Consider the following 23,215-nt stretch of genomic DNA (forward strand, 5'->3'; position numbering starts at 1 on the left):
GCTGAGTTTTTTCCCCTTACTAAAGTTTAGCTGGTGTTTTGGATTATGAGAAATAAGAATCCCTATTTAGAAAAAAACACCTTGATGTGATATAAAAATAAATATTTACTATCTTTTTTGAGTTTAGCAGCATGGAAATTGTTTTGATTAATTTCTCTGTAAAACAGTTGTAAAATCTTTTCATATTTCAAAGGATTCTTGTTTGCATGCAGCAAGTACTGCAAGCAATAGCAAATACTAATAAAATTCAGCTTGAAGAACTTTGAGATGGCTGTGTGATTCTTTGATTCTCAAACCTGCTTCAGTATTAGGAAAAGAGATGCTTCAGATGTGATACATGGGTTGCACTGTCCATTTTGTATGAGCAGTAGAACGTGAAAATAGTGGAGTCCTACTAAACACAATTTGCTTATTTGCTTTTTGCTGTTGAGAGAGGGCTGCAGTGTACCAAATAGGATGCTAGTTATTTGCTTTTTTCAAATGTTTTTGTGCATTTTAACTTCACATGTAGCAAAGAAATATTCCAGGATTTGGTATGAGAAGCAGACACTGAAGAATCAAATTCTTACAGCTGTTTGAATTATTTACTGTGTGAAACTTACCCACTTCAGGCTTGGGGTGGATCCTAAACATCCAGTTAAATGGGAATTGCATTTCACAGAAGGAACTAATACAGAGAAAACCCTGGAAATGGCTGTCAGCCTGATGTCCAATAAACAACAAATTAAATATTCAGGTTATTAATATGTTTTGATCATAAGTAAAAAGAAGAGATGCATTTGGTGGCATGTATTCTATGCTATTGCTATGCAATTTGCTATTGCGTGCCTCAGATCTTTTGCAGAAATACTTCACATGGTAGATTCATTGTCGGTTCTGGTTGCTGAGGAAACCATTGACCATTGTGCTCACTGTCAGTAAATAATGAATTAATCTTAGTAACCCTGTGTGAATTATGGATGGCCCAGAAAGTTTACTGATGAGTGTTTGTGGTACAGTCTAATTGATACATACCATCATAGCTTTGAAACACAAAAAAACCGCAAATGGACTCGTATCCTCTTTACACCATATTTGGGACTGTTGCTCGCTCTTTACAAATTGTGTTCCTTTTACTAAATACTATGCACATTTTCAGTGTTTCACTATCAAAAGGTCTCTTTAGTTCACAGAAATTATTAAGAAACTTGATAAGTGTAAACCTGCTACAGCAAATTTTATACTGGTAGCCTGACATTTTTATATATATTATAGATTGGTTTCCATTTTAAGGTGGAGTTACTAGGGGTTTTTTCTTACCACATGTTGATACTTCAAAAGCACGTTGGAAGCAGTCTTGTAGGCTTTATTCCAGAATGATGTGCCTTGCTAAGGAAGCTTCTGTTTCTAGGAATTGAAATACAGAATATACAAAATATTTTCTCTCTAATCCCACAGAGAGGGTGTCAGGAGGGGTTTTCTTCTGAACTACTTTTTTTTCCTGTGCATTTTACTATAGCCATAGGAACAGTAAGTCATGTGTAGTGTTTCTTGATCTCTATTTGTGGAATTTTCATCCCAAGTACTAGTTACATATTGATTTTCTTAATTCTTGACAGTCAGTTTGGAAGCGCAGAGGGAAGTGGTATCCTATTGTAAATACTCAGATGTATCTGGCATTCAGTGGGGAAGCATATATGCTCACAGGGATATTCTGTTTCTCAAGGGTAGCTCTTAGAGCTCTACTCCAAAGTACTATTTGAATTGTGATTTGCTTCTTTCACAGGAGAATGCTTCTAAAAGCCCAGTGTTTAGCACAGAGTGAAAATCAGTTACTGCTTTCCTTTGTGCTGTTGCAGAACCACAGAATGGCTGCGTTTGGAAGGGACCTCTGGAGGTCAGCTGGTCCAACCCCCATGTGCAAGCAGGGCTGCCTAAAGCTAGTTACCCAGGACCATGTCCAGATGGCTTTTGAATATCTTCAAGGAAGCAGACTCCACATTCTCTCTGGGTAACCTGTGCCATTGCTCAGTCATCCTCACAGAGTAAAGATGTGTTTCCTCAGGTTCAAATGGAGCCTCCTGTGCTTCAGTTTGTGCCATTGCCCATTGTCCTGTCACTGGGCACCACTGAGAAGAACCTGGCTCTGTCATCTTTGGAGGTTCCCTTCAAGGATTTGTACGCATTGAAAAGATCCCTCTGAGCCTTCTCCAGGCTGAACAGTCCCAGCTCTCTCAGGTTTTCCTCATAAGAGAGATGCTTTAGTTGCTTAATCACGGCCGTTCATGGGACTCTCTCCAGTATGTCCATGTCTCTCTTGTATTGGAGAGCCCAGAACTGGACACAGTGCTCCAGGTGCTATCTCTTAGGTCTTTTGGACCTACCCCAAGAATTGGTTCACTTTGGCCTTCCTTTCAGCCACCTGACTTGTTTGAGTCAGCTCTCAGATTTGGGAAGGACTGTATTTCTTTGCCCATTTTTCATTAGACCACCTTAGTGTTCCTTCGTCAGGAAGTTGTCTTGTATATGCCCAGCCAGCCATGTTTCCAGTTGTCTCTTGGTGACAACTCTGAAAACAAAGCTTGGCTAGAAAGAAGTAGCTCTGAATATTAATGGTAGTGAAGTTTTTCAGTAAAATCTCAAGGGTAGTTAGAAAATACCTGATGCATTATTTAAAGCCATTGTCTTGAATGTTTGCATTCTAGAGTTTGTATTTGGTGCCTGGAAGATGCTGGGTGTGGACAGCAATATTAGAATTTTTGTTTTCTCACCATGTACCCACTTTACCTCCACATTACCACTTTGTCATACCAGATTAAGCTCATCAACAGTCATAAAATTTTCCAGTTCTTACCAGAGAAGTTGTGGTGTCTGTTCCAGACGTTCTCTTATTCATGAGAACAGGTAAAATGGTTGTGTGATGGGTGGTGGCTTGAAGCAGAGGTTCTGAATCCTGCCTAACACTGCAGAATTTGAGCAAGGCGTGTTTTGTGCTCTAGCTGAACTGGCATACAGTTGGCAGAATGAAAAAGATCACAACATTAACCAGTGTGACTAAGCCAGCAAAATTCTTTGGTAAACCCAATTATACTGGCAAAAGATTCTTATTGCTGATATTTATTCTGTCAGCTAAAGTTCGTCTAAAGAGCTTCTGCCAGTAAAAGCTGTGTGCCATTGCAATTCGATTCTGCTGGCAAATCTTAATACGTAGGTAAATCCTTTGTTATGCAGCTCTGTATACAACTAGATAATCTTTTTTTTTTTATTATTTTGTCTTGGAAAAAACACAGCAGTTAGGCCTGGAAACAGTCAGTCTTCCCATAAAATCTGTAAATGCTTGCCACTTGTGGCACAGGGTTCTTAATTTATTGCCCATATTTGCTTCTTTTTAGTAGCTCCTTTCTAGTTTTATTTAGAGCTGGAATTTTAAGAGTATTTTAACAGGAAATGTCAAGCTCTATGTATAAACCCCAAGAGCTTTTCATCTGACAGCTTACCAGTTAGTATGATCAAACTTTTTTCCTCCTGTTTCTTTTTTCCCCACTGTAATGAGCAAAACGTAGGTGTGGATCCCTTGGGGATGAGGCACAACACTCGGCAAGTGACAGCTTTATCTTCAGTGAAAGCGTAGCACTGCCATGGTGGGGTGCAGTGGAGCCCTGTTCAGGAGTGAAGCTCAAGGGAAAGCACTGCAAGGGTGGATAACAACACTTGTGCTGATTAATATATCATACATACTCAATGTCCTGTTTTGCTCATTAGTGAAGTTGCTGATGTGGTGCGGGTGCTGTTGTCCGAGATCCGCAGCTCCACAGCTGGCTGCCATGATTGGCATCCATGCAAAAGTAGGTGCGGATGGGGACAGAAAGTGAACTATCCCAGGTTACGACAACAAGATAAGATGTGCTCAGGAATCTCAGTACTTGGATGGGGGAGACAAACTATCTTGGTTTACTGTAACAGTCTTCTCTCACCCTTCACCCACCCTTTTCATTTTTGTAAAATATTCTTGGTTATGGCAAGGGGTGAGGAGGGGCTGTTGGTTTTCTCCATATTGTCTTTAGTTTTTACTGTTTTCAGAGGTAGTCTTCACCTTAGTCTTCCTGGACTATAGTATCATGAGTGGAAGAGTTGTGTGATTTCTGTAAAGGTATGTGGAAGGAGCAAGCATCAGCTTATGTAAGTACGTCTGGTCAAGGACCTTTTCAGTGCCAAAAGGCGATAATAAGGAAAGGGGGAATAAATAGGGACATTCTGATATATGAACCTGACCAACAAAAAGTAAGGGAGGCAGTAACAAGGACCAAAACTGGTCAGCCACTAATTGATAAGGGTGTGTGGAATGTGGGAATGTTTATTTCAGGGAGATCATTTGAGCAAAGACTTTGTCAAATGAGATTATAAGGAAAAGGGGGAAGCCATAAACAAAAATAAATGGAGATACATACCTGCAGACAAAGTTAATGGAGACGAAGATAAGAAACAAGCCTGGTCAGTCACACTAACTGATGGGCTGTCAGGAACCGCATGCAAACAAAGACTCTGTGACTGAAGAGGTTGCAAACCTGAGAGTCCAGGATGTTGGAGGGGGTCAGTGGGACTATGCCAGCTGAGGAGTCAATGTGCAGGGGAACAGAGCCAGGGTGAGACAAAATGGGGCCAGTCAGAAGAGGGGCCAATCATGTGTAAACTGTGGCCAGCCTTTACACTTGTCTGGCCAAGCCCTGTGCCTGATCCCTGCAGTCTGTCCTATTTTATTAGATGTTTTCTTAACTCTTTCTCTGTGTAATCTCACTCTCTATCCTGTGTGTATGGGTGCTGCAGGGACTAAATTAGAGCAGTTTGAGTGGAGATTAGGCCAGCAACTGGAGTTTTATGGGAGGTGTAGGCACCACCAGGTCTGTGGTGCCAGCAGTGGGAGTGAGTGGGGGTCTTGGTGTCAGGAGTTGGAGGGGCTGTAGCTCTCTAGATTCTCTTATTGGTTTCTTACAGACTTTATATCCATAGTGCCAGCTACTGGGGGGACTGGGGTGAGTAGACTGGGTGCCAGCTACTGGAGTCAGACCATGATTGTGGGCACCCCTGGCTTATGTCAGTTACTGGAGTAAGTGGGGTCTAAGTGCCACCTACTGAGGTGGGTGAGTGCTGCCAGCCCCTGCAGCAGTAATGGTGTGTCTCCCCAAAGCCAGCCCTTAGGGGGACCAGGGTGAGTGAGAGTCTTGGCATTGATGGCAGGAGCAGGACCACAGGTCACAGTCCATGTGCCAGCTGCTAGAGGAGGCAAGTGTATCTTCCCCAAATCTGCTCTACGTGGCAGGGGCAGGGTGTGTTTGTACTTACTGGCCATCTTCAAGCTGGACCAGTTGGTGAGTGAGGGTCCTTGGGACCAGACTGGGGCATCATGCAGGCAGAGGGTCTATTCTGGTATTTGGGGGGATCTGCAAGCACGGGGTGCCTCTGGAACAAGTGTGTGTGTGCTGTGTGCCTGCAGTGAGCAGCAAGCTGAACCAGCTGGGTAGTTGAGCACTCATGGGTGAGGTGGGGGGGTCTGGTATTGAGGCAGGGGTGTTGGGTGAGCAAAGGTGCTGTGATGGTACATGGGATATCCATGAATATGAATATGCGTGTGCTTGTGAACACGGAGAGTGTCACTTGTGCTGCACTAGTGACCTTCTGTCTCTGCCAGCCCACAAGGAGGTGACTTCACTGTCGATTCTTTTCTTTACGTGAGTCCCATATGTGGGTGCTGTAGAAGGTGGTGCCTTGTCTGTGTGTCTGTATATGACCATCCGTGTCAATGCCCTGTGTGTACTATGTGTCTGGGATACATGCTCAGTTTTACTACTAGTTGAACCTGCAGGCTTGGTTACTACTGGCTGAACCTGCAAACAGGAAGGCAGCAGCTGTGAGCCTCAGCCTTGGACGGAGATACCACCCTGCTCCCTGGGCACACTGCGCTGCAGGAGGCATTTCTGGGCCCGGAGGATGTGCCTGCTCCTCACATAACATCCCTTAAGTTTCTTTTCCTTGCTGTTCAGAGAGGAGGTTTGCTTCTTTTATTGCTTTGGCATCTGCTGTTTATACTCACAGACTCCAGAATGCAGGCGATCAAGAGCTCTGTCACCATGGTGAAAAATCATGAGATGTGTTAACATAGTGATGACTTGACAATACACTGGAACAGCAAGTAGTATAAATAACTAGCCTTGTTATTTATTTTTAACTACAAATAGCTTTCTCCAAAGTAATTCCTTGGTTAGGCTAAAGATAGATAAAGGATCAAACCATATTTCTTACACAGTTGATACATATGTGAACTAAACATGGGAAGGAAATACTATTTTTGGAGTGCACAGAGAAACAAAATGCTCTTTGAAAATGTGTTTGAGGGGACTGATAATTTTGGTATTAACCAGGTTGATAGCTTAGCTCTGGAAATGACATACTAGGCAGTGTTTCTGTGAAAGTGTTTTAACCAAAATTTGCTTGCAGATCTAGATAGTTGGCTTTTGTAAATTGTTGGCAGACTGCTGGTAAGGACTGGGGAAAACAGACCTAAGACTAATCTACCTCTCTAAAGTAATCTGCTTTGTCTTTGGTGCCTGGCAGCATATAGAGAAAGATGATGTAATTAATGCTTCACCTTCTGCGGCCTATGTTGTCCTTTATTTGCCATCAGGTAAACCTAACTTTTTAATGCATTAAAGGTGGATGAAATGCGGTTGTAGGTAGGTAAGAACCGTCTTATAATAAGTACCCCAGTCACACACAGAGGCCAACAGATAAAACACTATTTCCTTGTTCATAATAATAATTATTAGTTACATTTTATCATTAACGTAAAAATTGAAAAGTAGAGAATGTTTTGATACAGTTTTCTGCTTCTCTTGTGGGCTTCGATTCTAAATGCAGGAAAACTTCGTAGATTCCTAAAGCAAAGCTCTGCTTGCTTGGAAAATTACGGTTCTTATTTAATAGTGCCAAGGTATAATACCAGTGTGCTAGCATTAGTTTTTCAGAGATCTTTTCGATGAGGTGGTGGATGTCTGTCTCAGATTGTACATATGTTTCTTTACATCTTCCAAATAAATGGTTTTGTTATGAAGTGTGCTTCCTCAAAAATTTTCCACCTTTATTATTAATAACTTTTTAATGCAGAAACACCTGTGGGCATCATTGTACGCTTCTCAGGGATGATACAGGTAATTGATAAAAACAGTCCATTACATCACTCTACGTGTACCTGTGTAGCCTGTCACATGCTACAAGACCTGAGGAAATGAAAGCTGAAAGTTTGATGTAATTGGTTACTGTAGTGGTTGTGGCTCTCAAAATATTTGAGTAGGTAATAAGTGTTACAGTTTATTGCATCGGTTACAGCGTATTACTGAGCTAACAGTCCATGAAAATGTTCTGTGTGAACTGCTTCTGAGTGATATTTTAGGTAAGATTTTGAAAATAATAGAGCATTACATGTTTACTGAAATGCAAATATAGGATAGTTGTTGCATTTACTTCATCTGTTTATTTCATCATGGCTTTTTAAAAAGAGGTAGAAAAACCATCAGCGTGTTTTGTGTTTTGATAGCTTAAAAGGTGCTTGGAAATTCTAGACAAATACAGAAAATCCTATTAGTCTGTGAGCTAAGTATTATGCAGAGGTCTTTAACCGGAGAAATAATGTACAATAGTTCTGTAGAAATTCACTGCTGTTGTTCTTGCAGTAGAAATAAAACACATTTGGAAACAAGACTCCCATGTTCTTTGCAGCCTGATTTGTGCTCCCACTTCTCTGATCTGCAGACTACAGTAAAGTTCAGAGCTCTGTCCATAATACCCATCCTGGATTAGTTTATAATTGCATGTATATTTTTATCATTGTTAACTAAGCATGTGTTTATTACGGTATGTAACAGTTGAGTTTTCCTCAGTGGAGATAGCACTTCTCTCTTCCTCCTTTACTAGATATTAACTTTTTGTCATAAAAGGTGTCAGAATATAATTTTTTTAAGACATTGGCTGATTTCCGTAGGAGATAGACGATGAGTTAACAGTTTTGCGAGGGACCGAGTAGTGAAGAGATGACATCTTTCATATTTTTTTGTTGTTGAGAGTAATGACGGATTAGGTGAAATGATTAGACATTGGAATAAAACACATTACCTAAGGCAGGTTGTGGTGCAGAGACACCTGATGACGAAGAATCTCAACTACGTTGCACAGTGCACTTCCAAGAGCAACAGGTTAGTTAAATACAATTCCACACTGAACTGGGCTGGAAACTCTACCTGTAATGCCACATCCAAGTTAAACTTCTGTCTTTGCTGCTTTTTGGGGGTGAGATGGAAGACGACCATAACACAAGACCCTCTGGGCCTCAGTGACTCCATCCAGTTACATAAGTGACTTTTTTTTTTTTTGTCTTGGTTCTAGGGTCATGGGGCATGGCTGTTCCAGAGCTTACTAAACCTGAGCTATGTAATGTGCTCTAAATGAGTTTAGTCCTTGCCTGTGAATATGCTACGGCATTTGGACACTACTGGTCTGTTCAGCCCAAGAATATACTATTATTGTAGGTATGATCAGAGTATTAATAATGTTGGAGTGTAAATCAGATCACTGTTGGAGTGTATAGATCCTTTGCAGGTAGGATATGCAAAATGCTCGGTTTACTAGCCAATTCGGTGCCTATAGTTAAATTTGAAAATGCTTATAAGCTTTAATGTTTACCAGTTTATATAATGGGAAAAAATCATTGTCTTTTCAATATGTATTCATGAAAAGGAAATCTGCAGCTGCAGATCTCCAGTCAGCCTAGTGGGTTTATGTAGTGTATACCCATCAGATTGTACTTACTGTGTAAAACCTTATAAGGAAAAGGCTATGCTTGAAAACACTCCTCAAGTATTAGATTACTTTTAAGATAAAGACCTTCATGGGCTGCAGGATCGATGTAGTTTGTTCCCTAAATTTGAGATTGAGTGTATGGAGTAGTTTCTTGTGGCACTTCCCAGGACCATTAAGTGAGACTATGCAGAGGGTTGGAGAAGAGAGTGATTTTTTGCTATAGGCAGCAATTTTTTTGGTACTAATTCCCTTCTGTGATGATTGATCATCTATGTGTGTGCAGTGTTTATCATTTGACTGGGAAAGGACAATGGAAAAGAAGCACCTCAGAAAATATGTAGTCTATCCCAAATGAAATGGAACAGCATTTAGATAGAACTAGAGGAAACACATACAGAAGTATAACAAACAACTTTATATTTTGTTTTTAGTAGTACATTCCCTTTAAAGGATGTTTTACAAATGGGCATACTCTTTAATTGCCTTTGTTATCATTTCACTGTGAGAATTTATAGAGTACCCAGGTGAGAACAGAGCAAAACTGTGCTGGGGAAGTCTGTGAAGTGATGACTTTTAGGGAGGAGATTGTAGGTTTTAGTGTCTTGACATAAGTTCCTTTTTCTACTGGTAGCAATCTAATGCCTTTTTCCTGATATTGTTGCTTTTAAATATGAATTAATCTGTATGTGTGTTCATCATGCTCTTTTTGTTGAGTTAATATTTAAAATAAGGTAGTGCTTTTACCTTGTTAGTTAAAATCTAGATACAATGTTCTTGATAGCTGCCAGACATTCTATTATTGTTGCCTGTTGGACAGGAGAAAAGTGATAGCATAATGGCTGTAAAAAGCAGCAGTAGTCCCAGAGAATGTTTTAAATATTAGCAAGATGCAACTAGAGTGGTTTGGGGAATTGCAGAACCACCATAACTGTGGAAAGTATCATTCCACAAATAATGCTAAAGGAGAAGCCGCAGCCTGAGCATTCACACACCACTCAGGGAGTCACACACACCACCTGAGATTTTAACTGCGATGACAAGTGCCTTCACAGTGGGCAGCTCCACTGAGCCGACGGGTGCCCCTTTCAACTCCTTGCTCACATGCACTCACTTGCAGGTGCTTTCTCTCTCCTCAGGCTCGACCCTAGGTTTCCCTGAAGCAGGGTCTCGACACAACATACACCAGGTGAATTTATTGAGTGGTGGTGAACAGCTCGAGCTGGGTGCTTCTGGAGAGGGACCCCGAACAAAGAAATTCCTGGGCAATTATACGCTTGCAAAGTTCCCCTCCCCTCTTATGATGGTTTGGTCCAATAGCAATATTTGGGTGGGGGATCTGACTCCTTACTGGATCCTTTCTCTGTCTCCAGGTGGGACGTTCCCTTTCTTATCTTAACGGATGCAGCTTCTGCTGAGGGTTGTGGCTACCTTGTCTGTCTGGTTTGCACCAGTTTCAGGGCCTTCCTTCATGTAGCTAAGTAAAAGTTGAATATATGATGAGCATATCTAGGTGACAGTTCACAGCTTGCAGCGTGAGGCTTTAGCAAGCCGTGCTACTAATGCGATGTATTGAATTCCATTTGAGCTGGAAAGTGACTTCTACAACAGCCCTCCCTATGTTTCTTTTTATTAAGCATTCATGCTTATTATATCAGACAATGGTCATTGATTAGCTAATGCTAATAAAGAGGATCCTAGGGGGTGGTCCAGTTTGTCCAATTCACTAAGTGTTGCATTAAGTTTGTTTTTGAGAACTTCAGCATCTATACCATTAAGTACCCCAAGTCCTACTCCTAATCCTGAGAGGATGCTAGTCATAACTCTTTTCAGTCATTTGGTAGGGGACAGAGTTAGTCCATGTAGCCAAGTTAGCCACCCCACAGAGGATGTATTTAGGAATGGTGCACAGGTTGTTTTAATGGAGGGAACATTCACCTCTATTGCCAACTCTAGTAATTTTAATGACCGTGAGGGATTAAACAATACTTGTTGCTGTCCTACGTTTTTGATAGCATCTCCAGTTTTGGATATTTATGGAGTTGGCTTCTTCATTTTTAGGGAATCGAAGTTGGTAGTGTAGTGGTTGGAGAGACAGTTTGAATACCAGCATAGTAGTTCCAGAAGTTACATTGACATATACAATATTAACATTTAATCTAGGATGTTCCCACACACAACACTTGGAGTCTAGCATTAAATGGCAGTTGGTTTTATCAAAACGCTGTGATTTTTTTTTTTACTAGTAAGTTCTACCAAAATTAATTACCGAGTTGTATCTGTTTCAGAGCAGAAAACAAAGAGGCTGAAACAGCTACTCCCCAATCTTCAGATATCTGTTATTTGTCAGCTGATTGGCTATCCCTCACTAGTTTGACATCTGAGTGGTATATCCAATTTTCTTTCCCTGAAACTTCAGCAACGAAGTAAGAACATAGGCAAACAGTATATGGCCCTTCCCATTTCAGTTCTAGCTTAGACTTTCCAGAAAATATCTTTACTAGAACTTTGTCTCCAGGTTGTATTTCATGTATTTCAGGTGGGGCCAGTTGCTACCACTGAGTATATTTTCTATGGTCTGCATACTTTCTATGGTTTCTTTGTACTTATACTGGGTCAATGGTTCATCTCCATCCAACAGGCTGGTCTCAGCTGGGGTGCAAGTCCCTGGTATGGCCAAATGTCTCCTAAAGAGAACTTCTGCTGCTGTTAGTGCTGTGGGTTGTTGTGGGGCACATCTCTCAAATAATTTCTCAATATTCATGAAAAAACTGTAGGAGATTCTGCAAACCCATGTGGGAGATGCATCCAGGTTAATAATTGTCCTTTCATATAAAGGCAGACAAAAGTTGGCTGTCCTCATCTAAAGAGATATTAAAGAAGGAAGCAGTTAGATCAATCACAGTAAAACATCTTGCCCAGTGTGCTATCTATAAAAGTATGGTAGAGGGATCAGGCACTACTATATGAGGAGTCACTACATGCTGATTAACTACCTGTAGGTCTTGTATAAAATGGTATCCTGGGTCCCCATCTTCATCTCATCTGTTCTTTTTTTACAGTATTATATGGTCACACACACACTTAGACTGGTGTTTAGCCCAAGGAATTAGTTCTATTTGCTTTTGAATGATCTTACCAGCTTCTTGGGGAATTGGGTACTGTTTTACAGCCAGAGGGGGGTCTCTTCCCTTTGTTTTTATGTTTAAGGATTGAAGCCGAAACTAGTAATCCTACATCCATGCTAGTTTTATTCCACAGCTTTGTCAGTACAGATTTCAATACTTCCGGTGGTTTTAGTTCATTATTTGAGCTTCCAGTTACTACAGTCATTCCCATGATTATGAAATCTATCCCTTCAAGTGTCAGGTGTAATTCTGCATCTAGAGCCTGCAAGAGGTCTCTCCCTAACACACACACACTGAGTCTTCCGTCAGTTCAGATCTCCCCCATACACTCTTGTTTCCTGTGGTTACTAATAGGGGTTTACTCAGATTCTGTTCTGTTTGTCCTGTGACTCCATGTACTAAAATTCTGTTGGTAGAATTCAAAAGGGATAATGTGGGTCCCTTATCTACCAAGAATTCAACTTCACAACCTTCAACTTCACCTCTATGTCCCTGACGATCCAATTGAGTTACCCAAAAATTAAAAATTTCTAATCTTTCTGCTTCCCCTTCAGGATCCACAGGGTCTCTTCCCTCCAGTCATTGTGATTGCGAATCTTCCCAGGGCAATCCTCTCCGGTAACTGTTTCCTTCTCTTGTCCTTTCCTGCTGCTGGTGTGGGCATTCCCACTGTATATGGGCTAAGTTCCTACAGTGATAACACTCCCTTCCAACATTCCTTCCCACTTACCTTCCTGTTCCCCTTTCTGCTTTCTGAGCTTCTGCTGATGGTCATGGCGATTTATCGAACATATATATAATGTTCCTATTCTGGGTTAAGCATAGGTGACCCATCCACCTTGGTAAAGACCAGTGAAAATTGTCGTTCTGGCAGGAATGGTGACACGTCATGATACTGAGCCCCAGTTCGTCCCTACTTACTCTTGCCCTCATTATCACAAGCTCTTGTCACCCTTGGCAGCTCCAGGGGGGGTCTTGCTTTCATCGTGGTTAGAGAGGAAAGGTGAGTTTCTTTATATATCATAATGTAACATATTTACAATCAAACATTAAGATTTTACAGTGGTTCTTGCTTCACTAGCAACCATATGCATAATGTCCATTGAAGAGAATAGTGCTAGATTCAATAATTGAAAATAATTTTCCTGCCAGGAGGTAGAGAGTCTGAGTTCTTTCAGTAGTTCATAGTTGCCCTGATATAATTTTCCATACGGACTTAGTGGAAAATCCTATAAATTTTATTATATTAACATTAGTAATTTCCTGCACTTGATCTTCTAGGTATTGGTATTTAACTTTTTCTGCCGCTGCATCTGCCAAAGATATTAATTTACTTTCATACCTATCTGTGATGTTGACATCCAGGGCTTGGTCATCTTTAACAAATACCAGGTCTGGTTTATGTAGTTCATTCTCTCAGCAGCCGCTCTTGGTATACTACCCAGTCCTCCTTTTTCGCCTCTCTAGCCAACAATTCACATAAGTGATTGTGCTTTTTAATCCTGGCATCCTGTACTGCTGGGCAGTGTCCAGTAATACATGTGCAGGACTTGTTATCCACTTGACAGCTTCAACAAGATTTAATTTGACTGTCCTGTCTACCCCTTGCTAGAAATTCTTTCATCGGGTAGATGTTGGCTCTCAACTGTAATGTGCTGAAGAGCTCTCTGGGGGAAATGTCCCTATAAAACTCTAACCAGTTGTTACTGATCTTATCCTTCTTGAAGTTGGAGATACCACGGTGCTGGGAAACCAACTTGGTCCAGTTTTCGAATTCCTGTTTGCAACAGGGCCTTGGAAAGATGACTTTTGGAGCAGGTATCTCCCATTCTGAGACTGGTTCCTCACTGCCAGGCTCCTCGGATATCACTGTTACTCTTCGGCTCCCAGATAGAACTTTTCCCTTATCCCCTCCTGCTGCAATCCATAGTTTTTCAAATTCTTTCTCAAGTCCCACATCTCTAGCCACCACTCATACTATCTCATCTGAAGACTGTAATTCTGTGTAACCTTTGGACCTGCACACTGGGAATCAATCCCAAGAGTCTGGTGATACCTAGGCCTCTATCGTGAGTGCTGGAATATAGGATGGCATGACATGCACTTGCTGGGAGATGTAGCCATTCCTTGATGGCTGCTTGAATTGCGAAGTCGGTTTCCAGGTCCATAGTTTTCATATTAGCCTGGTCTGCCAAGTAGATCAGTCTTGGGATAGCATATCCTTTCAAGATGTCCACCTTCTGAAATGGCTTTAAAGCAGTATTCCCAACCCATTGTAACCAGTCCTTTACTACCTTATCTCTCTGGTTTGCATCCATTTCAAGTCCTTCCTTTGTGTAGCTGAGTAAAAGCTCAGTATATGATGAGTGTATCCACGTGAAATTTCATAGCTTGTGGCCTAAGGCTTTAGCAAGCCTTGCTACTAATGCTATGTATTAGATTCCATTTGAGCTAGAATGTGACTTCTACAATAAACTATTGAACTAAATGACCAGTAATAACATAGATTGCAAAATTGTACTGGCTCGCTTGTTGAAAATGACATGAAAACAATTCTTAAATTATACAGGATATGTGTCTGATTAGCTCCCTGTACTTTCCCTCATGCTGGTATTACCTTGCTACATTCATCCTATGAGAATTGGTTTCTTAATAAAAACTGAGATAAACCACCAAGTCTTCTTTGAATTTTGGTTTGCGTTGGGTTTTTTTATAACATTTGTCTGCAAGTAAGTTTGGCTTAGCTTCAGGTTACTTCTTTTTCAGCACATTAAAAAGATATAATTACATTTTAAATCTATACTTACATGTAGTTCTAAAAATGATTTTATTTTTATTTTCATTTTAATGGGAAACACTTTTGAGTGAAAATACAGTTACTTAGTGCAGAGGGCAATTAGCACTTATGGAGATTGAAATAGCTGTGTGAGTTAGTAATTTGGAGTGGTGATGAATACTAACAACTTAGCATTTTGCATTTCCACTGTCTTTGAAGTGGTGCATTCCACGTTCAAAGAATTGTTTTTCCAAAGAAGACTGCTATTTACAGGACAGGGTATATTAATGTTAATACTTGGGAAAGGTACCAGGTTTAAATTAGGCCAGTAGCAGTGGGAGATCCCCAGCCAAAGGCAGGTAGAGAATATAGCAGAACAGCAGTGGTTATTTTGTTATTTCAGTGGTTTATTTTCTGCCAGCTTTACTAAACCCGGTTTTTCCTTCCTGTTTGACTTCTCCTTTTGCACTCCCAAGACCCTAGCATACCTTATGTATCTGTATTTCTCTTAATAGACTTCAGTCATAATGATGTAAAAAATTCTCCTATCCTGAAAGCTCCAAGTTAGGCCACAAATCATCCTTCTCTCTGACTTGTTTTATCACAACAGTAAAACAGATTAAATAAGCAACTCTGAATAGCAGAACAAATGCAGCATAGTTTATTTAGGATTTGTTCTTTGGCAAGGTTATCTGAAATCTAACAAAATACATCACTTTCACGGAAGCTTTGCTCTCAAGGCACTTCTCAGGTATCTTCTTCCAGTTTTTTTTGTGTTGGGCTCCTGAGGGCGGGCAGCCTTCTAAAAGAGTTACCCTTTGTCTGGACATCTACTTTCATGAACTTTCAGGTACATGTCTGTCTTTTGACCTATTTTTCTGTATAAAATTCAAGTCCATTTGGTTAAGGAGTTCAAAAGAGATTAAGCAACAAGCAGATACGTTGTCAGCCTGTTTCCCTAAGGAAACCATGCTAATAGTTCTGACAGACGTAGAGTTAAAAGTGATCACCCCCATTTACTTTATATTTATGCTTTTGTTGTTTGTTTTTGGCCTTTTTCTGTTCCTTAATCATTACTAGTGACTGCTTGAGATAAAGTATAGTAGGGGAAGACTGCAATTTTTGTTAAAGTATTTGAAAGCATGGGGCTGAAAAGGAGTGGAATTTAGTAAAATTGGCCAGAAGTCAAAAGAGAGAAAACCCACCTTTTTTCTCTTAAACACCTGGACGAAACTTTTAGGTGTTAAGAAAGAGTGTGCTCTCACTGGAAAGAACACTGGAAGATAAGCTATATGTCAATGGTAACCTACCAAGAAGCAACGGATAATGTTCAGAAAAAGAATTGTCCCTGTAAAGCTAAGAACCAGAAGAGGTCCATAATCTAGTCTACAAGTAAATCTGAAATAAGACCTCTAATGATCTGTGTAATACCATGCTCTGAGAGGAGCAGTTTAGGAACACAAAGCCATTGCAGACAAGTTCAGTTTTCTCTGCATCAGCCATGTGCAATTAAATGCAACTTTGGCATCATTTTGGTTCATTGGAATAACGCTACGGAAGAGTGAATTGGAAGTGGGTGGTGAGTGGACAAACTGGAGAGCAGCGTAATACTACAATTTAGCTTGCACCAGGAGTGTTCTGTCAGACAACTGTATGTGGTGTTTGGACTCAAGGATGGATCCAGTGTGGTAGTTCATGTGTTAGTTTTTCGTATGTTCAGTCAGTGAGCTCTGGAGTAGAACTTGTATTTTTCTGTATTTTCAGTTGTTATGCTTGTTAACAGCGTAACGTGTTATAATTTTGACAGAATAGTGGAGTGAAGGGGAGAGATGTTTATTGCATTTGCTGCTGGATTCAGGCACCTGTGGGAATTATTGAGAAGAATGACAGCTTTATTTAATGATTCAATAGCATGGATACACAATGAAGAGGAGAGGTAGTTACTTGTGTTCAGAACCAACAGGGAGAACGTTACTTGGAAGTGAATGGCCTTCATATCACTAGCACTGAAAACTAGGCACTATGTCGTCCTTGCAGAATTGTAGTGAAGTACACAGACTTAACTAGAGATTGATGATCAGTTTTTTTTCATGTTATGCGAAAGTACTTTTCAATTACCATTACTATACTATTCAGTAGAGTGCTGAAGCACCTCTGTGCGGAGCTGGCAGGGTTGAAGTGGGCTGCAGTACAGGGCAAATGTCTGATTAGCTATGTGAATACAGACCTGATGGGAAAGGGATGCAATGCAGAGTGCAAGCTCTATATGACATCTGCTTACTTACAAGTGTGGATTCCAGTGTTGTAAAGACTGTGCTTACATATCTTTTCATGCTTCTGTAGCTTATAAATGCTAGGGCAGGAGGGATGTAAAATAGGTTATGCTTTATTTTCTTCATGTTATTCTCTTTGCTGATACGGTTCTGGTTTTGCATGGATGTTAGAATTTTTATTTTTCAATGCTGCTAAAAAGTAACTTAGTAGTAATTCTTTCAGGGGTTAGGGACCCATCACCAGTCTGTGCTATAAAGATAGTAGATAGGGAGGTGCTTCATTTCATGGTGTTTTAGTGGAGTCTTCAATAAGTCCCCCCTAATGCTAGTTGCAAAACAATACTGAAGTATGGATTGTAATTCACTCATCTGGAGGTGGGTTTTGTTTTTGTTTTGTGTTTTGTTTGTTTTGGTTTTTTTTTGCACTGGCATAGAGCGAAGACAGTCCTAGTCCCAAGCGACAACGCCTTTCCCATTCAGTCTTTGACTATTCAGCAGCATCACCAGCCCCATCACCGCCAATGCGACCATGGGAGATGACATCAAATAGGCAGCCTCCTTTGGCTCGACCCAACCAACACCACTTCTCAGGGGAACGATGCAACACACCTGCACGAAACAGGAGGAGGTAAGCCAGCTGTGTAGATTGGGGAACAATTTCTTACTCTTCGGATTTCAGCTCAAGGGATGTCTGTTTCAGGCAGCACTGGCTAGATCACACATGGTAAATGTCTTAACATTTCCTTTGAGCTGTAAGTCATCATAGTTGTAACTGAAAAGTTACTGAAAGTAAGTCAGGTTGGTGCATCATCCCATAATTTGTGTGAATAGACAACACAGGCAAAAGAGTGCTCGTTAACATTTTTAATTATGAGCCTGATTCTCTTTCACTTTGCACTGGAGCAATAAGCATTTAGAAAAACACAAGGAAAAATCTTTCTCACCAGGGTACTTTTAAAGATATTAAGAGTTATAGATGTGGTACCATAACTTTCACTGCAGTCACAATTATTTTCGTACATAAAAACAAACTAAATAAAAGATGAGGTATACTGTCTGGGGAGAGTGAGGAGGTTAGCACAGTGTCAAACCGTTGCTGAGGTCGGTGATTCACATGTGATAGGGTTAGAAGTTTGGATTGGCTTTAGCTTGTGGCTCATTAACCTCTCAAAGCAGAGGTTTTGGAAGAAGTTCCAGTGGTCATGGAAGAGTACAGATTGGATGGCCAGGTTGAACTGGTGCCTGGATGGATAGTAAAGGAAAGCGTGAAACCACAGACTATTCTAGTTCAACTAATTTTCCAAACCAGAAACTTTCATTGCCTCCTATTCTGCCTCAAAAATGCTGAGATATCTAGTGCAAATTAAAACACACTGTCCTTCTGTTTGCTTCTGAGAAATATTGTGGCTTGGTTTGTACTAAAATTGAAGTGTCTTTGTTTTTCTGTGACTATAAAATATTAGACTTAAAAACATATAATTGCTTTTCTTCTGATTCCATGTATCAAATTTGTCAACTATGATCAGGCTGGGGTAGTTTTGAGGCAAGACACTTTAAAACATGCTAGTTTTCTGTGTTTGCTTCAAGTCCAGCAATCTGAAAGCTTTCAGTCAGTGGCATTCAAATTCCAGAGCTCTCGAAAACAGTTTGTCAAACTTCAGAAAGAGGTTGAACTGTGAACTTGCAGTGCTTATTGTGAAGACAAAAGATTAGGCCTTTTGTACAGTTTGGTACAGGGATACTCTACAGGGGCGTTTGGTCCATGAAGCATTTTTGACCTTGAACTGAGATGCCTCAAATACGGTACATTTGGCCATTTTTACTTGGTGTTCAGCCAGCGTACACAGATTTCCTTGCAATGTTCATTAACATCTCCTGCAGAGGAAATAGAGTGGTTACCAAGCTAAATGCCAGGTGGCTGCATCTAGACAGTTTTGATATGCTGTGGGATGAAGGAGAATAATGAGATATGTAGGAGATGAATGTGTGTCTGACATTCAGGTGCAGTCAGGTGTTACCGAGGTAGTGGCCTATGGCTTGCAAGTAAACTGTGCTGCAAATGGAGAGACACCTCAGTGCAGAGACATCTTCAGTCTGACAGGAGTTGTTAGTTTGGCTGCAGTGTTGTGGACACAAAGTGTTACTCTTTCTATGCCAACTCACCTGCTCATGGGTAATAACACCTGCTTTTGCTCTAATTAGGGACATTTGAATGTGTCAGTACTTTGTTTCCCTGCACTTGAGTAGGGGCATTTTTTAGCTTGGGTGCACTGTTGCATTTGAGCTGGCTCTAGGTCAATTAAGAGTAGTACTGCTCCCAATCTTCTTCCTAGAATAGGATCATTAGGGAGAACAATGCATACATGTCTCTTATTTCGCAGGAGTCTTTTTGAGTCTTAAAGTGCTCTGGGGCCGTATCAGAACTAATAACCACTCTTGTGGATCAAAGGTTGATTCCTTAAGATCATTGTGAGTGCATCTGTTATTAATGCTTTAGATGAGGTTATGCATGTGCTTTTGAAGCCAATTTCCTGTTTCCCTGCTTTGTTTTCTCTCTTCCCATTGCAGAGTGGTCTCAGAGTTAATGAGGTTTTCAGATGAAGATAAGATGAAAGGTGCACTCCAATTGCAAATGGTCATTCAGCTCAAGGGAACAGACTAGGGCAAGTGCAAACAAAACCTCTGAAGTGTGTGTAGTGTGGACATCACTCTGACCCAACATCATCAGCATTAACTCTTTTGTCCTACCAGTTCACTCTTGTTGGTCAGCAGAGGCTGTGCTGGTTTTTTATTACCTGGATTTTTTCCATTATCTGGGTTACTATTTAGACTGTATCTCTTTGTACTAGGGATTTTGTACTGTGCCTAGCACAATAGTGCCCTAATTCACTGTGGTTTTTTTCAGATTCATTGTAAGCAAATAAAAACTGCATTTAGAAAGGTAGGCTTCTTGTATGAACTTGCAGAAAGATGTTATTTTTGTCCAGCTACTTATATTACGGATCAATTGTGAATGTAAGAGCATAATGCATGCTTATATGAAACAGAGGCCATTCTGATTTGTCTTTACCAGTCATTGTGAAATGGGGAGATCTGTACCATTGCTGTGCCTCACCTTTCATATGTGCTTCCTCTCCGCCTTGTCTTGAATGTAATTCTGAACTAATGGGATATAAGAATATGTTACTGCAATGAAATTGCCCTTGTTAGAAAATGTTAAGATCTGCAAATACTAACTCTGCATTTATGGATAACTTTTGTTGGCTGTTCCTGCCTGACGGTAGGAATTCCTGCATTTTTTTTCACCACTTCCATCCTGTCTCTTTGTTTTAACTGGGCATTCACCATGTTTATACTACGCATGTAGAACCCGAGGAGGTTTTTTGTGGTTATTTTTTGAAGACTTCAAGCACAAGTTCATTACTGATGTTAAATAACAGTTTAGACCAATGTCTTGACAATTCTGAAGTCATTTCCAATAATTCAGGAAGCATGTAGAGCTGTGTACCTGGATGCTCTGAATTTTGCTGAATGAAAAGTATAGTTTCTTTATAACTCTGCATGGGAGAAAAAAAAACGGTTCTGCTTTTTCCAGAGACTGATACTCCATTCATTTTAAAAAAACAGTCCAGAAGTTTTGCCAGCCTTTGCTGGCTGTGCTTTCTTATAATTCTGGGTTCATAAAAAAGTAAAGCCAGACCATTTAACCAAAACAAGGGTCAGAGTAGTTTTATAAGAAACTACCTTGCCTAAGTGCTGGTGGCAGTTAGAGGATTTATGTACTACTTCTTACTGGAGCTTTCTTTTGTAACTTTCCTCTGTTCCTGCAGTTTTCCAAACAAAAATCCTCACATAGTATTCAGAGCATTTCTGTTTCATAGCAAGAAAAAGCAACTTTAAAGCAACCTTAGTACTCAAAAAAATAGAACATCTTTTGCATTAATCGTTCTGTGGTTAGAAATCGTATGTACCAGTTTTATCTAATGAGAATGTAACAGGAGTATCATTCTAGTTATACAGAGATGGAGGGTGTCACAAAAACTCTGGGGAAGGAGTCTGGAATTAAGTCAAATACACTAGTCAGACTGTAAATTTAGGTTCTCAGTGCTTAGAAGAAAACACGGCTTGTGTGTTCTGACATGGTAAACTGGAAAGATAAAGGCTATGCTTTGGGGGTTTTTTTGTTTCAAGGATGCTGTGTTACAATCTGGTGTAACTCTTCCTTTCTGACCTGTCATGAATTAGCATTTGTTTCAGTTCTAAAAAAGGCAATAATGGCATAATATCGCTGTAAAGTGGGGCAGAAAAACAGTGGCTTATGGCATCTGAATAGCTAGCTGGTAGTGTGCTCCCCCTCCCCCAGAGTATACCTGTTTCACACACCAGAATAGTCGGACTCAGCTTGAGGACTGTCTTGGGTTTGCCAACAGGTTTCAGATTTATTTGATCTTTATCAAATAAACCTGATAATAACAATGGGAATAGTGAAAGTGAAGAATCTTAAGTTCTCTTCCAAGCATTGCTGGAGAGGACGTGTTCTAATGGTCACAGAAACCCTTCTTGTCTTTCCTCTGCAGTTTGGTTCCTTCAGCCTGCTCCATAAGTGGGAAGCCATTTTGTCCCATTTAGCTTTAATTTGCTGATGCCCCTGGGAACTGTATTTTATGTGTTGTACTGAAAGTACTGGAGGATGGTTTGGTTCTTTCCTTTTCCAAATAAATGAAAAGTGACTTGATTAAAAACTTCTGAGTTTGTAACTTGTTACTCATTTTCTGAGTGTTGAACCTGAGCTGCCAGAATTACAGAAGTTTATATAAAAATACATAATCAAATGCTACATGTGTAGATCAGTTGCTCAAAAGAAGTGGATGCTCTGGTCTAAATCAATCTACACAACAGTTCATTACTCTGAAAAAGAAAGACTGCCACAATCACAATTTCCTGGGATATTCTGGAGAGAATTTTATGAGGCACTCAGTTACATAATGAACATGCGAGAGCTGAAAAATTACTTTGTTTCTTCAGAGGAGTCTACTGCTTTGTCTGCCATCACTAAGTAAGCAACCATTCTGTAGCCTGGTTAGAGCAAGGACCCTGGTGAAATCTGTGATCATGTAATTAAGGATTTTTACCTAGAAAAAATGCATGGAAATCTCCTGAAGTTTGGTATCTTGACTTTTGAGCACTTGTCTTGGCAATGCAAGTGCCATTTCTTTAACAGGTTAATATTTACATTAGAGTTCTTCTCCTGATTTCCTTTACAGCATTAAGCTCTGCTCTATTAAGCACTTTTATGCTGAAAAAGGTGTCATCTCTAAGGCTTTTAGCAGTTTTGTGAGTAAGAAGTTTTATTCCAATCTAATAAACCTGTTCTAGTAAAATTTTCCATTATAAAAAATCTATTTATACTTGGTACTCTTGTGGTTTTAATTATTAAGAAGCATTTGTGTCATTTATGTAAGTTCTGTTTTTTTTAATGCATTTCCAGTCCTCCTGTTCGACGTCAGAGAACAAGGAGAGATCGTTTGTCTAGACATAATTCCATTAGCCAGGATGAAAACTATCACCATCTCTCCTATGGACAGCAGCAAGCAATAGAAGAGCCCCGAGCCTTTCACCCACCGAATGTATCTCCTCGTATGTTGCACCCAGCTGCTCACCCACCACAGCAGAATGCAGTGATGGTTGACATTCATGATCAGGTAAGAGCTTCAGAGTACAAGTGTTGAAGATGGGCTTTTTCTGGTTTGAGGCTGTGTTCCACTCCCGTCCTGTCTGCCCATCCCAAATTTTCAAGATCTCTCTCCTCCCCAAATTAGTTGGCAATGAAAGTCGCAGAACACTAGATTCTGTTTTCCCTCTTACAGAGCATTTTTTCCTGTCGATTATTATTGGTATATGGAGCCCTGCAGTAGGCAGTGGGGGTGGGGGTGGGGAAACCCACACAAAAAGAAGGTCCAGACTTTTATTAAAGAATGATAATTAACAATTTGTCAGTGCATGTGTTGGCATAGTTCTGTAGGCACCTGGCTCAATCCTTTGAAGTAGTTATTTTGCTTCTGAAGTTAATGTGATAAAGATGTGATAACATAATTGCGGATGTATTCTATTTCATGTGAAATACCTCTTCTTAGCTTAGGAATCTTTAAATAGTTAAAATACATTATTTAGAAGTGGAATTCACAGTGGCTATAATGGGTTGCCTACATGACAGC

At 40.3% G+C, this 23,215-nt stretch overlaps 1 protein-coding gene across 3 annotated transcripts in view; it reads left to right on the forward strand.

Annotated features, from left to right (window-relative positions):
• RNF38 (ring finger protein 38) overlaps positions 1–23,215 on the forward strand; it is a 127,514-nt gene that overhangs the window by 78,240 nt on the left and 26,059 nt on the right. For all 3 annotated transcript variants that reach the window (XR_012657921.1, XM_075078439.1, XM_075078440.1), the window contains 2 exons: positions 17,435–17,628; positions 22,489–22,702. Coding sequence is in view for 2 of the 3 variants with exons in the window: in XM_075078439.1 (XP_074934540.1) it covers positions 17,435–17,628; positions 22,489–22,702 (408 nt within the window). In the remaining variant the exon portion in view is untranslated. The remainder of the gene's footprint in view (positions 1–17,434; positions 17,629–22,488; positions 22,703–23,215) is intronic.

Source organism: Phalacrocorax aristotelis, chromosome Z (genome assembly GCF_949628215.1).
Source record: "Phalacrocorax aristotelis chromosome Z, bGulAri2.1, whole genome shotgun sequence".
NCBI lineage: Eukaryota > Metazoa > Chordata > Aves > Suliformes > Phalacrocoracidae > Phalacrocorax > Phalacrocorax aristotelis.